General features: G+C 44.0%; 1 protein-coding gene across 4 annotated transcripts in view; it reads left to right on the forward strand.

The window, feature by feature from the left end:
• LOC110988993 (putative phospholipid-transporting ATPase IIB) overlaps nt 1-16,080 on the forward strand; it is a 173,221-nt gene that overhangs the window by 99,846 nt on the left and 57,295 nt on the right. For all 4 annotated transcript variants that reach the window (XM_022253028.2, XM_022253026.2, XM_087138273.1 and 1 more), the window contains 2 exons: nt 8,857-8,949; nt 9,779-9,862. In XM_022253028.2, coding sequence (XP_022108720.1) covers nt 8,857-8,949; nt 9,779-9,862 — 177 coding nt within the window. The remainder of the gene's footprint in view (nt 1-8,856; nt 8,950-9,778; nt 9,863-16,080) is intronic.

Genomic DNA, 16,080 nt, shown 5'->3' on the forward strand with positions numbered 1-16,080 from the left:
CCTATTAACCAACCAGACTATTGCATACAGAAGTCCAAGGAATTACGAAAGATGAATGGCCATTGGTACCACGTAGACCATGCATGCTGCTGCAGACGATAATTTTAGGATCTAGTCTGAGTATGAAATAGTACTGGAGCGAAATGTTTAAATACATGTATGGCTTCGGCCTCCAAAAAGATTAAAGAAAGCAAGTGTAAAAAAAAAAATACTCTGAGAAATGACATTTATTCAGCCATGTCAGAAAGGAGGAAATCACGCACAATATACGTATGCGTGACTAAACACATACTGTTGCCTAGTTCTGAATCAAGCTTGCAAAAGCACGGACCTAACTGCATGCACATAATCAATTTTATGTAATGTCCGAGGAAAATGTCTGTCACCATGAATAGCTTGAAATCCATCTGTCGTCGCTCTACGGGGAGCCCACCACGACCAAGGTCAAGCACTACGAACGAAATTCCATCAAGCGTTCCATGAGCATCAACAACCTGACCTTCCTGAAACGATGCAGAGATTCCGACACCATTCCTCCAGGACTTCGCCTCCGTGATCCCATCTGCAGCCGCAAGTCCAGCTCCATCCTCCACAAGGCAAGCCTTGCTCTACTCCGTCATCGCATCTGTTCCACCAGATCCAGTCTGGCATCATTGGATGAAGAGATCAGCGCGACACAAGACCAACTCAAGCCCACCATGTCCGCTGTAGACTTCAACAAGATTGAACGGCTCACCACCTCATCCAGCGACCACGCCTTCAAGGAAGCCCGCCAAGGACAAGTCAAGAAATTCCTGAAGATGACTAGCCCCAAGAATACCCTCAGCAGCACTCCACCCCAGGCAATGGGATCTCCTATATCCCTACGCCTTCGCACATCAAACCCCATTAGATGCTCAGTACCACCCCACCTTCAGTCCAAGGAGTCCTTCACTAAGCACACCGTGGTCAACATGAGTAAGCACCCCTTATCCTCTAGCGAGGAGAAGGTTCTTGCCCTAGGCCTGAACTTTGCGCTCACTCCCGGCCCCTACAAGACAAGTTTCAACTCTTCTTGGACCACCTCAACGCGCTTCACAGCAGCATCCAATTCACCATGGAACAAGAGCGGCATGGTAACATTTCGTTTCTTGATGTTGAGGTGTCCAGAAGGGAGGATGGCAGTCTTGCCCGGCGGGTTTATCGCAAGCCCACCCACACCGACCGGTACCTCAACAGTGCCTCCTTCCACCACCCCAAGATCAAATCATCAGTCAACAGAGCCCTCATCCACCGAGCCTACAACATATGCGACCAAGAACACCTACGCAAGGAACTCCACCACATCTCCATGGCACTCCAACACAACGGATACCAGCCCCAGCAGATCAAAACTCAAGACCCAAGATCAAGTCCCCCTCCCGGCCGTCGGGTCCCCTACACCCAAAGCCAACTAGATAAGGCCCCTAGTTCGGTCACTCTCCCCTACCTAGGACGTACCTCCCACCACATCCAGCGTATCCTGAGCAAGCACAACATCAAGGTGTTCCACACAACCCCCCTCAAGATCCAAGGAATGCTGACTTCTCACAAGGACCGGCAAGATCCACACCGCCGACCAGGTGTATACAAGATCCCCTGCCAGTGTGGCAAAGTGTACATTGGAGAGACTGGTAGGGACCTTTCTACCAGGATCGAGGAACACAGAGCCCATGGCAGAAAGGGGGAATATGAGAAGTCAGCCATCATCAAGCATTCCCACGCCGAAGACCACACCATCAACTGGGAAGAAGCCCACCTCATCGCCAACATTGAACAGTGGTACCCAAGACGCATTAGAGAAGCCTTGGAAATCTCCAGGCACCCCACCGTACCTCAAGACATCGGCTTCTCCATCAGCGACATCTGGCAGCCCCGCTCACCTCCCGGTCTGATGGGTCCTCTATACCCTAGCCCCCCCCCACCCATGGGTCTCCTATACCCAGGGAACCTTCCCCCACCACAGCCCATGACCAACTGACATGCATCAGTACCCAGGAGGATCCACCGTTCCACCTGACTACACAGCAAGATCTGTCACACTCCAGTACCTCCAACCAGCATATAAGCCCCACTCCCTGTCAGCATCTCTTCAGTCTCCTGACGACAGACAGAGCACACTGTCCGAAACGTTGAGCCTCTCCGGTTCTTATCAGAACCACACAGACTCAAAAAAAGAGATATTGCATGGTGTTTACCGCAAGCTTTCCATCTTAGAATTTAATACGTAAAGCCCCTTTTGCTAACTTGCACACTATAAAAATCCATTTCTGCCAAATTTTTGCCCGTCTTTGTCACTTACCTCCAAAGTAACAAAGTCAGAAGGTGGAAGTGAAGCCAACATTTTAGAGGGGATTTTCTCAGTTTTGTCAGGTTTTCCCTGATGTTTCTCTCTTTGTAAATGGTGAGGAACATCATGAATGCTCTAATGAGAAATCATTATGCAAGAAGGAAACCGTATGAATGAGAACGGAACGTTTTTGTTTGTGCCTTTTAGTCAAGCAATTTGACGTCATTGTAGTGCAATGCAGTTAAAGTCAACTTGTAAGAAACGCACTCATATCAAGGTGTGTGGGTGAGTTTGTTTCTGCATTCAATTGGGGACCTTGAACAATAGAGGACAATAAGGTCCCCATTGACAGAGGGTCCCCAATTGACAACTTTGTACAAAACATATGGGTGGTCTTGTAAAAAAGTTAAAGTAGAAACAAAAGAGGAACAATAGGGGGTCCCCAGTTGCAGGCAAATATGCACTTGTGTGCGTGTGTGTATGTATACGCCCTATCAAAATCCAGACATCTCATTTTTGACTGCTGCGGAAATTTGAATCCACATGGAAATCAAACTGCAGACGAATGGCTCTTGATCTTAAAGCAGTGAACTGATGGATACAAACGAATCATCAGTCTTCCAGACAGTATCGCTGATCGGTACGCAGACCCAATCCTTAGTCTCTGTCAGTGCCTGCTGGTGCTTCTCTCGCTGCCATCTGTAGGCCTGCCCAGGCCACGGGGAAGCAAGTCCGCGCCTTAACTGGTGATCCTTAATGACCTCTACTGGCCTAGACCTACCGGCATTCGAGACTACATCACCAGCTACCCAGACAGGAACGAGCAAATAGCATTTTCTGGGTAATCTTCCCATCATTTTTAGCTCTGCTCCGGTGAATTCGCCATTGTGACGCAGACCCACCACTGTGTCTCTCCAGTCCGCATCCCTGGGCATCTGAACCTGATGATCTTCAAGCTGTTAGGGTTTTACATGCCCCTTGTCACCCCATAATCTGGAGTTTTCCCAAGGGGGCCCTCTGGAAGAAATGTTTGCAAATCTATTCCCATTGCCACATACAACCCTGTGATCCGCAAAATGACCATTCTGTGGTCCCCACTTACATGGCTCCACATAGCCACAGATTGTGCTGTGTGGCTTTGCCATGCCCCGCACACTGTCCGGGCATGTGTTTACTGCAAAATGGGCATGTCCAAAGTCTGTTTACTGTGACTGTTACAAGGTCTGTCAAAAGTAGGCCTGCTGTAAGCCAAGTTTTTTGTTGCGATGGTGACTCGGGCTATCTCTTCCGAATACGCTCAGCGTGACCAAAATTAAGAGGAGTACTGCGTCATGCCCTGTCTGTTTCTGAAATAAATTTTTTCAGTTGTTAAGCCTTAGCATGATTTGGGATATTGAAGTGGTTTTTGTCCACGGAGATCCTTTCCGTGAGCCTTTTCCTCAGGTTAAATGCCAGGTTTAATGTGTACCACATTGAGTTCACTTCTTTTGGAATGACCTCCTATGGACTACACTTCTTCAGTTGTTCATGTAGCAAACGTCATGCCGCCTGTCTCCTTTATGCTGGCCTTTTATTTTTTACGCATGAATGGATACTCAGTTTGACAGAAAAGAGAGTTTTCCTTTCCTTCCAGACCTCACTACAGTCATGCCAGGGGCTCTGAATGATAATGTCATCTCCGTCTTTGAGTAAGGCTTGCAGCTTTCTTGCCTCTTCTTTTACACTGCCAACCAAGGCCACATCAAAGGAAAGGACAAGGGATCATGCTTCACTTCACTTCTGAACAACGCTCAACTCCTGGTATTCTGCATGAGAGTTTTGCTCTCTTCATGCGTGAGTCACAGATGCCCTGCAGTCTGATTGGATGGGCAAGTTCAGTTATGCCTTTCTGTCCATCTTGTTAATTCCACTAGTCTTCTTCAAGAAAGAGCGAGATCACTGTCAGAGTCCTGATCACTCCTTTCTCACTGCACCAGCCCTGATTCCCCTGACTAACAAGACTTCCCGTTCACCATCCATTTGTCCACCTAGCCAGACCTGACATCCTCTGCTATCCAAGATGGAGGTTTTTTTCACCCGGCTCCTGGTGATCTGCTTCTAACTTGTTTGTATTGTCCAATCTGTCTGCTTGACAGGACTTTCTAGCGACGCTATGGCCATGGCCCCATGGGGCATTATCTGCCCACCTGTTGAATTTGTGACAGCAACATTAAGCATTTCATTATGTGCTGCAATGGTCAGGCTTTGGCTCCAGCTAACGTTCCAGAGTGCTATAACATACTTTCTTATGTGCTCCTTTCACTCAGAGCTGCAAGTATCTACAGCTCGTATCTACAGGTCAATCCTAGCTGCCTGACACATTGATTTTTAAAGTCAGTTCAACCGTGTCTAACAGCATGGCACTCCATCACCTATTGCATGGAATCTTCATCCAGTGTCCCCTCATTGAGAAATTGGTCTGGTCATGAGACCCAAGCTAGGTTCTCTAGATGCTTTCCAGTCATTGCTTCGAGCCATAAGTAATGTCTCCCTTATGTACACCAGCTCAGGTTGGCCCTTCTCCCGACAATGATTACCTCCAGAGGAGGCAGCAAACTACAGACTCTCCTCGTTGCTGAAGGCTGTCTACGTTGGGAGCCACACGATGTTCACCTCATTCCTTCAATTGGCTTCCTGACAAAGGACCAGACTCCCTCACTTGATCCTTCCGATATCTTTGCACCCTTCGTCTCCTTACATAGTGGAGACGATGCGAATAAACTTTGGTGCCCTGTTTGTGTCCTGAAGTGGTACCTGACTAAAACGATAGTTTTACATTCCAAAAATTACAATTGGTCCTCACCCCAGTTCTTAAACTCAGTAGGCAAAATTCCTCCAAGTGTATACATAATAGGCGAAAAGCTGATTTGATGTCTGCTTTAGATGTAAGGACACTTGTGTCACATCAAATCAACATCAAGCTATTAAACTATGCATTTCTTGATTGAGTTGCAATGGGGTTTATAGGAAGCAGGAGGATGAGCACTACTGGTGGTTTGAGATTTTCCTTTTTGCTTGTAGTTTGTAGGGAAAGGTCCTGTGGTCAGGAGAACTACATGAGAGGCACTTTTGAGCATATGCGCATTGGGCTCTGGAGCAATTAACCAGAGGCCTTGTTGAATGTGAAGCAGGGAGCCCCGTTCCTATTGGGTTAGCGGAAGGAGAGGTGAAAAAAACTACCTAAGCTCTTAAACCCAGATAGCCTATGTCCACATGCGCCAGCCTGGGGGCGGTCATGTAAATAGCCCACAATTACCTGTCATTGACAGGCCAGGGTCTTCATTTCTACTTAGTATCTTTGATGCATAATTGGCCAGCTTTATCTAAGGAGAGAGTAAGATTAGGGGTAAGATTGGCAGGGCAACAGTGGCTAAGTAAGTTTTCAAGCTCTATGTATTTGCTCTTGACTATTTTATCTGTAGGGCCCCCTCCGCCCCCACTTCAACATGGATTGGAATAATGTTTGAGGATGGTTGGGCAAGGGAACCAGGCAAGCCTTGGGAAATGGGGTTAGGCCTGAGACCTTAGGGTGGGGCGGTCATCACGGGTAGAGACAAATGAGTACTCACCCAATGCACATGTTCATGTAGGTAGGTTGAGTTGCATTGGTGCAGAGAACTAGGCAGACGACAGGTGCCCACAGCCAGTGTGGCCAGTGAAAGCAGGGAGCTACTAGAGCTACTGCCAAAGGGGTACTCAGGCTGACTGGTTAATGAGTAAGGGCTGGATGTTGGGTTGCACCGGCTTTAGAAATGGTGCTGGAATCTGCCACTGCAAAGGTGGAGTCACCTAGGCCGCTGCCACCATGTTGGGGCTGCTTGCCATAGTTGGGTGTACATGTAGGTATTTATCTGAGAGTAGCCGATGGTCTCGGTGCAAAGCCAACTAAGTGACCTGGCTGGCCAGCAGGGGATGAAGGCACATTAACTGTCCAGTGCTTAGAGAAGCAGCTGATGGCTATGATGCTGGTAGATGTGGAGGTTGCAGTTTCAACTGTATGACTCACCAAGCTTTTTGAATCACAGTTTTGATGCCTTGTAAAATCTTAGGATATTTTTGTTATGGGATTGGGTAAAATGTCATATTAAATGTAATTATTGTGATGCTATAAGCACGTGGAATATCAGTTCTGTTTTTGTTCATATTTGCTATTACCTATTACAAATGAGACCCAATTTCTTTATGTGTACCCATACATGTCAAATCATTGTTTGTACCTTCTTTCTAAATGTATGTGAGAACATTTATTATTTGATTAACAACTTCAATTTTTTGTTTTTGGACCCTTTCGTTTTTGACCACCAAAAGCAACATACCACAAACATATCCTACACAGCAGAATGCTAAATTAAAGGGCCCACGAAAAGTGGTTTATATTAGTTATAATGAATTTTTTTTTGTTAAACAACATCCAGAATGTAAAAGTTGCAATTTTGATTCCAATTTGGAGAAAAACATTTTTAAAAGGATTTGGCGAAACAGCCCCTCCCCCCAAGAGGTATGACATTGATATGGAAAATTTGCTTATTTGTGACATACATTTGCTCGGGTCATGCTCGGGAAATTCAATCCAATTTTGTTGGTGGTACAGATCAAGCATTTCTATCCTCAATTTCCTGTGTTCTACAGAGCAGAAGCCTCATGGATACAAAGGATCCATGGTGTTTTCTATATCAGAGGGGGCAAATGGCACAAACCAATGGGTCCCATTATAGCATGCAACAGTTGTTCTGTTTTATACAATACAAGCATAAATCCCTGTCAACTGATTGGTAGATTGTTGGTCATATATCATTGAATTATTCATTCTATTCCACATCACCGGTGAATAGAACTTCATTTCACCTGACTACATGTAGTTCCCACCATATTTCATATGTTTCATTCACAGTAAGAAAAAGGAAAATAGTAATGTAGGGACAGGAACCAGTCTAACATTGCATTGCACTACCAATGGTCGGTGCTTCAGACACAAATTTTTTCACAAAATGGCAGATATGTGATGATTATTATTTTTGGGGGGGCGTTCTAACACAAGTGGATTTATGCAGGTATTATGTAAAACAAATAACAAATTTTTCACATTCATGCAATACTGAGAATAATTTCATGAAGTGACAAATGAAATGTTCCATCTTCACCTAGTGGAATGAACATTTCATTTGTCACGTCATGAAATTATCCCTACAATTACACTCATTGGCAATCATTATTTGTATAATACCACATTCATAAATAACTCAAAAAGTTACCCTATTCAACGACGTGCAATGTGACTGTATTAACGTTTGATAATGCCCGCTGAAATTTGATAATGCTCACTGAAATTTGATAATACTTGCTCCCCAAAAAAGGCTCTAGCACCTGGATACAAGAAATTTTATCCATTCCTATTCATCAAACGTCTGCATGGGCTGTAGCACGCACAGCGTGCCACACGCGTGCCAAGTCCATATTCTTCTTGACCACTTGCGCAAGGACTATACCTTAGAATGGTTGTTCATGAAAACGAAAGAAAATTTCTGGAACAAAATCCTTCAAAATGTATATTGACTTCTTTTGACTCTCTGACTAAAATGGTATTTATGAATGGGAATAAATATGTGCTTGGTCAGTATCGGTAACATTTAAGACCGGCACCCGATTAATAATGCCCTCACCTGCAGCTCGGACATTAGTCACGTCCATTCTCCTGAGCCGGTCTTAAAGGCACGTTGAAGATCGGCCAAGCACATACTTATTCCCTTAGTAAAAGATTGCAAGAGAACAGTATCGAGTAAAATATATTTTATTGCAGAATGATACATTTAACTGAAATTGTTTTCAGCAATAACGTATTTAGTTAATAACAAATTCAACTAATATAGGAAGTGCCATCTTGCTCACATTTCCGAAGAAATATTCAAGTAGGCTGTCCAACTGTCACAAGGAATGTCTGAAACTGTTGATATTTTCCTGTTATGGTGCAGAATTCGAGAAGTATTCATACAAAATATTCCATAGTTTTCTTTGTGCTTATGCTGTCGTATTGAAAAATCAAATTTCTGATCTCTTTGGAAGGAGAAAGAAACATCTTTTTTTTGGGAGGTGACCTGTTGTCATCTCTGCCAACATTACTAGGGTGAAATTACAACTATTTTGGCACTGTAAACAAATAAAATTATGGAAGAGTGAGGATTGATGTAAACAACAATGGCATTTGTATTGTAGCAGAAACAACACTTCACTATCCCCAATTGAATATCTCACAGGAATATACATAAACTTACAACATACCTGCGTACATGTAGCTGCATACGTGTTTCAATGTCAGACTAGTATAATACAATGCGGTGGAAATAACACTTTGAACAAATCAAGGTAATGTGCCCTTTAAGTATCACTCATGTACATGTACAACAGAATATAATGCTCACATACTCTTGACCGGTGCACATGCATGTTTGTGGCAAATCTTGTTATGAATGCTATTTTCAAGGGCAAAACTAGATTTTCTTGTTCATTATTAGGAGGAGGAGACAGGTCAAATCTACTTCTTCATGAAGGGAGCGGATACTGTCATGAGTTCAATTGTGCAATACAATGACTGGTTGGAGGAAGAGGTATGTATATATATGTTTGTGTAGCACTAGTTAAGCATGAAAGCTTGGATGGATATATGTGCCCCCCTCCCCCGTTGCTGCTTATTTTTAAAGTGAGAGTATATGTAGTCTGTATTCATCAGTAAATGACACTTTAATTTCACAAAAAAATTCATTACACGGAGGAATAGAGAGAAGCTATTTAGAGCTACAGTAACAGAAATTATTTTTCAAACCAACTTTTCATGTGTCCTGGCTCTTTGCACTTGATTAGTTGTTACTGCCATAATGTCTGCTTCACTCAAAGTTATGTGAAGAAGCAATGTCATGCACATTTTTTTCGGACTTGGAACATTCCGTTCAATTCACATGGAAAGAGACATTCCAGCCAATCCGCCCTGAGTTTAAGTGCACTCCAAGCAACAAAAGAAAGACAGATGGTAGTAAGTTTTCCAGGCAGGTTCTTACATGCCTTTTGCGTGTACGCAAAGACCATACAGTAAGGAATAAATTTGTTACGCATACTCAGTGTTCTCTGCATTAAACGTGCCCTTGATCTCCATTGTAAACGCACACTTATGCGATGAGTACCAAAAAACATGCCCTTTTTTGTTGTACTTGAAGTGGATAACAAGTCAACCACAAAACCAGTTACATGTGACAATATATCTTAGACTTTGAACAGTCTTCTGTACTCCAGAGCAGCAGACTTAGTCAAAGGATCTCCAAAGTTTGTGCACTACTCAGTCATCTCTGGAGCATTTCATAAGCATTTGCATGCTCACTTACACATTCTCAAGTATTTTACAGAATACGATGCAATACAGATAGTCGTGCGGTTATATTACAGTGTGGTAACATGGCACGAGAGGGGCTACGTACTCTGGTGGTAGGGAAAAAAATTCTGACTGAGGACCAGTATGCTGACTTTGAGGTGAGATATGTCAATGAAAATTCACGGTATACAAGTACATATACTGTAAAGGGAGGTTACATCATTGTTTTTTTGTTGTGATATTACAAGTTCAGCTGATTTAGGGGTATTAAATTTACCGTATTTTCATTTCACTGATTTATCTCAAGTTTGAGATAACTGCTTGAGAAAAATCGAGAAAAACACAGTAGCCTTTCTAATGGTCAAATTGAAGATCTTGTAATTTATCTAGTGCAAAATCCATGAACTACAGGGCTTTCTGAATAAGAGAGCCACTGACAACGTACATGCACAGTTCGTCTGCAGATGAACAGGCACAGCAGGTGTTCTTGCCCTCTAAAAGCAGTTTTACACAGCCAAGAGTAATCAATGAATTTACCTTGAAGTAAAATGCCGTTTCGACAATAAAGCACTGTGGATTCATAGAAAACCTCATTAAAACCCTAACATTCCTGAATCCTCCAATTTTAATACGACTTTGCACACACCCTAGGGAGTTAGGGTTAAGCAATGAAGTTACTGCAGTCAACTCGCATTGTCCATGACATGATGAGAATATGTGCGTGTGTGCATGATTAGCTTCATGACCACACTTTTACGTCAGTTTAGTTGTCAATTGAAGTCTAATATCCATTGTTAGTTAGCCTTGTCCAAGGCAGTCTCAGCACTTTTTGTCGGGAGATTATCAGGCCTCACACTCAGGACACATGGCAAATGAACCACCACTTACTATCATGATGTACCAACCCCCCATACACTACAAGTACTACAGCAAACCTACAGAGCAAACTGTATGGACAGACACAATGTACTGTGCAGTGTATGTAGCAAATAAAAAAAAAGTTTAAAAATAAACTCGCCAATAGGCATATGTCACATGCCAACTTACATGAAATGATGACCTATGCATATATGTACGTAAATGTATGAAATGTATGATATGATTGGGTTGCAGTGCTAAAAATATCTACTCCGAGCATAGAGGAAGGAAAAGAAACAAAGAAAATATGCAACATGGTTTGCAATGCTCCAAAGTTTTGACATATGAATTTGATTTTGTAGAGCACAGTGGTCCATCAGTGTGGACAGAGTGCCTGCATGTACATGGACTGGAAAACACTGAATTTACCCGGCGACAACCCAACAAAAAATGCACTCCATTCGACTGCTGAAAATACGTGCACTAAAACCTTCAAAATAATACATGAAAGTGGAAAAATACTTACGCATAGAAGGGAATCTAGTTCTGTGAACTAGTTCATTCACTGAAGTATTTCAGAAAATTTTTATCACTTCATGATTTCAGAGTGTTGAACCTCAAGTTGTCATGGGCGTCACTTGCTCTAGGCTATTCCATGCCATTCTTGCCATTTTTGCGGTAGGAACCCATGTGTGTTGACATGCTTTATCAAGTCTCATGCACATCCACCACACCGTGATTGCAAAGCAACTTGTCTCATGCTTGGGCCGTAGGAAATCAGAAATCATCAATTTTGACTCCACATACCCTCATATTATACACATATGTTTGGCAGGTACACATGATATGTACAGTACATGTGATAAAATGTACACATGCTGGCAGAGAAAGGTCTGGGATCCATCCATAATATCCGTGCACGCAACGCCGTGCTGGGACGTGTCCTGACTGTAATGCTACCTCCATGCATAAATGTACACCGATACAGCGATCATGGACCATGCCAATAAACAGACATCACCATGTGACTTATCACTTACACTTCTTGCAAACCGCAGCGGGGAAGTTGAAGCTAAAACAGGATTTATTAAATGCCCTCATAAATGAATGCACAAGCTGAAATCACCGTTGGGATGTCGAAAAAACTTACTTCTTTCCTCCAGACAGAAGATCTGTCAATAATTTACTTGGAAGTGATCTTCACTGATTTTCTAGTGGAACATAGTATACCTTTGGCTTTGTCTGACCACGCTGGAAGTTGCTTCAGGAGAATGTTTCCAGACTCTCAAATTGCAAGAAAGTACTCATGTGCTAGGACCAAGACAACGCATATTGTGAACCCCTTAGCAGCTGAAGACTCTAAAAGCCTCACTCACCCACCGTGCAGCCTGGCCACAGATGGAAACACTGACTTAGATGCAATCAAACGTATCCTATCATTGTGAGGACATTCAATGAGAGTGAAGGAAAGGTTGTCTCTGAATTTCTCGCAGTGAAGGAATGTGCTAAAACATCAATAGGAGAAAACATCTTCAAACTTTTGCATGAAGAGTTAATGTCACACGATATTTCTTGGAAAAATTGTGTCAGCTTTGGAACAGACAATGCGTCAGTCATGATCGGAAAACACAAAGGCGTGGCAACTCACATAAAGAAACACAACCCCAACATCTATGTGATGGGATGCCCCTGCCATCTGATGCATTTGTCTGCCAATAAGGGAGGGAAGACATTGGAGTACCAAATAGACAAAAGCCAGCTGAGACATCAAGCAATAATCAAACTACAGCAAGATCATGGAGTCCAAGTTAAAAAGATTCTTAAACATGTTTCCATCAAGTAAGTTTTTAAGTAACTGATTTTCATAAAAATTAATTTTAAAAACAAAACTTGCATTTGTACTTAGACATTTAACTTAAGACTATGATATGTAAATAACAGTCAGTGGGCCAAGATAGAAACTGTATGCAGTTTAACCTGATGAACATAATTGAAGTGATACTGCCTAGATTACTTGTACATGTTGATTGTACAAGGTCAGAGGCACATAAGTTGTCTGAATGGAATGAGACTGCCTGAGGTGCACCTTTTTTGGGGGGGTTTCATTATTTTAGCCAGGCAGTGATCAACTCGCTAAGCTTACACGCAGTTCATTTTAATATCCCATGTTTGTTGTGTAGCGAGTGATTTAGAATATGGAATACAAAAAACTAATGTTTCATTCTCCAGATGGTTGTCCCTTGGTAAGGCAGTGACCGTAGTCCTCCAACTTCAGGATTCAAATGGCCACATCGAACATAGTACAATGTATCAAGGCTCACTTTCTTTCCTTATTATCAATACTTCAGCATCTATTCATTTACATGTGGGCTCTTCCACTCCATGCCTCCGGTGTCTGGGACACTGGCTCTCAAGACGAACAAAGCAACAAGTTAGAGCCCGGAGTGGTGTTTAACGCTCTTCACCACTTTCGACAACACCTAGTGGGTCGTTCCTTTCAAGTCCAGAGCGACAACTCCCCAACAGCGACGTACATCAACCACCAGGGTGGCACTCGCTCCCCTCAATGCTGCGCCCTTGCATGGCATCTCTTCATGTGGACAAGCAAACAAGAGATCACTCTCCAAGCCGTCCACATAACAGGAACTAACAACAGCATAGCAATCCCACTCTGTCGAGGTGCCGTCCAACCAACAAGGTGAATTCTTCACCTGAATGTGGTCAGCCATATCTTTGTGAAGATCGAGAATCCCCATATTGACCTCCTCGCTTCCACCAACAAACCTATCTTCTTAAGTTTTGCTCCAGGCTCCTTCACCCATGGACATGGGCGACAGGTGCCCTACAGTTCGACTGGTCAGGCCTTCCAGCATTAGCCTTTCCTTCAATATCCCGTGCGTCCTGTCCAAGATAGAACGGGTGCCATGTCGTGTCCTCCTCGTTGCCCTGTTCTGGCCTCGCCTACCATGATTTCCGAGACTAACAAGACTTCTGGCATGATGGCCACTCGTCCTTCTCTCCCAGGGAGGGCATTCTTCATCAACCCAAGTCAGGGTCCTCTATCCAGCACTGGGGGATCTTCACTTCACGTGTTGGATGTTGTCCAACAATCCTTCAGTGCATTGGGCCTTTCTGCTGATGCTGCGTTCATGACGGCCCGGGGTTGACAACTGTCCACACACAAAATTTACAAGAGTCGACTACAACATGTTAGTAGATGGTGTGACGACCACGATGTTTTCTCCAACCGAAGCTTCTGTGAGCTCCATAGCAGACCTTTTCAAGTATCTGTTTCACTCAGGCCTCCAGATTGCCACCATCCACAACTACCGGTCAGTCTTGGCAGCTGTTCGTTTAGGGGTTCAGCGTTGGATCAACGGTGTCTGGTAACATTGCCTTCCACGGTCTCCTTCGGGGAATGTTTGTCGAGCCTGCTCGTGTCAAGCGCCTCGTTCTGTCTTGGGACCTTGGGAGCATCTTGCACATTCTCGCCGGTCCCCCCTTGAGCCACTTTCTGATCTCCATCTCAGCATCAAACTGGCATTCCTCCTGGCAGTCGTTACCTCCAGATGCAGCAGCGAACTACATGCTCTGTCAACTGCTGAAGATCACATCCACTGGGAACCAAACGGGGTTCTCCTTATCCCAGCCATTGAGTTCCTGCTAAAGAACCAGATGCCTCCCTTCCAGCCTCTGGACATATTTGTCCCCAACATAGCCTCTCTTTCGGGAGATAACTCTGACAAGAAATGGCATCAAGTGGTACCTCGCCAGGACCAAGCAACACTGGGAGCCTGGTGACAGACTTTTCATCACAACCACAAAGCCCTTTCATCCAGCGGCAAAGGACACCATTGCCCGATGGACAGTCTCGGCCATCATCTTCGTGAACCAGGACTGACCGACTCAGCATGATGAGACGACTCGTTCTCACGTCAGAGCCTGTGATGTGCGGGCTGCCTCCACGTCCTGGTCATACTTCAAAGGCGTCTCCCTGGCGGATATATTCTAGGCGGCTTGCAGATCCCCCTCCACCTTCACTGAGTGCTACCTGAAGGATGTCCTGTGGAGCGAGATGGCTCGCGGCACAGCAAGCTTGCGCTTCGTGGTTGGGACAGCATCCAGCACTGTCCCACAGCGAACAATGAATTCTTCATCATCGTAGAAACCTTTTTCTCTGGTGAGTGTTCACTTAGGTGACAGCCGTCTATGTTCTCTAATAACTACTCCCCCTTCACCGACCCTCCTCCAGGGTACGGTGCCACTCTGCATATGTAGGCTGGACAGGGATATGTGAACACAGGAGACTCCTCCCCACATTAGCGTGGGTCAGGTCTCCTAGTGAGATTTAACCCTGTTCAGCTGCTCCCGCCTGTCCTTCCCAACTTTGGCTCTGGGAATTTCTCTACTTTGAAAAAGAAGGACGAACATGGAGGCGGGACCGCAGTGCATTGTGGAGGGTCAAGGAGGGTCAAGGGACAGCATGCATAATCAAGTTTTTTTGCACATGTAGGCTGGACAGGGGTATCACTAGGAGACCCGACCCACACTAATGTGGGGGAGGAGTTCATAGGGTTTTCTGAGAAGGGTTGCTCATTGCTCACAGGCTTATAGAGGGATTTCACATTAGTGCCGTCCGTGCATATCTGCATCAAAACGGAGGCTCTCTGTGTTGAACTTCGTTGCACGCCTGCAGAGTCAACACAGTACATGCAGTATCCGGTTCGTAAGTGTAACACCACTTCATTCTAAACCACGCCCACTGCACATTCAGATACACGACCATGGCAGGTACGTTAGTTCGCGGTAAATTGCTGTTATTTTTTCTTTTGATTTTACGTGTCGAGTTATCCTGAAAGACTCTTCCACAAAAATATGCAGCCTGAAAAATCTGAATTTAACATACCTTTAGGTATTTTGTGTCTTGACTCCTTACTTTCAATTGTCTGATCATATTATAAATTGAAGCTGACACATATAGCCTCATTTTCAAACGCAGAAGTGCGCAGATCAATGCTAAAAATGTCATATTGGGATCCTTCCATTGTCATATACTCAATAATGTAACACCAAGGAATAGGAAATTTAGAATAGCAGTACATGAGAAATTGCAGCAATTTCTCATGCTCGGATCAGTGCAAATGTGAGGTTTTCTCACTGGAATAGAAATTTGCATTAGCATACATTGTGTTTGTTGAGGACAAACACTGAGCTGAGCTATTTTGGGGAAACCCTTTAAGTTGGAGAAAAAACAGGCTGTAATCGGCGGGAATGAAACACTGCTCTATAAGCCACATTCCTGCAAGTGGTGCAGACGGTACATTGATATAAAAGGTGCACATGTAATGTAACATGATTTCTGAGGCGATGACGTCATCATCACATCAGGTCAATCTTCCTCTACATGTATAGCACATCCCTTTCTAGACTTCTACAAAGTTTCACCCCAATGGGACATTTACTTTGAGAGATAAAGGGCTTTAAAGGATGCGCTTTTAATGCCATGTGATTTTTCGAC

Source organism: Acanthaster planci, linkage group LG06 (genome assembly GCF_054643075.1).
Source record: "Acanthaster planci isolate LZ-2023a linkage group LG06, COTS_SCS, whole genome shotgun sequence".
Taxonomy (NCBI): Eukaryota; Metazoa; Echinodermata; class Asteroidea; order Valvatida; family Acanthasteridae; genus Acanthaster; species Acanthaster planci.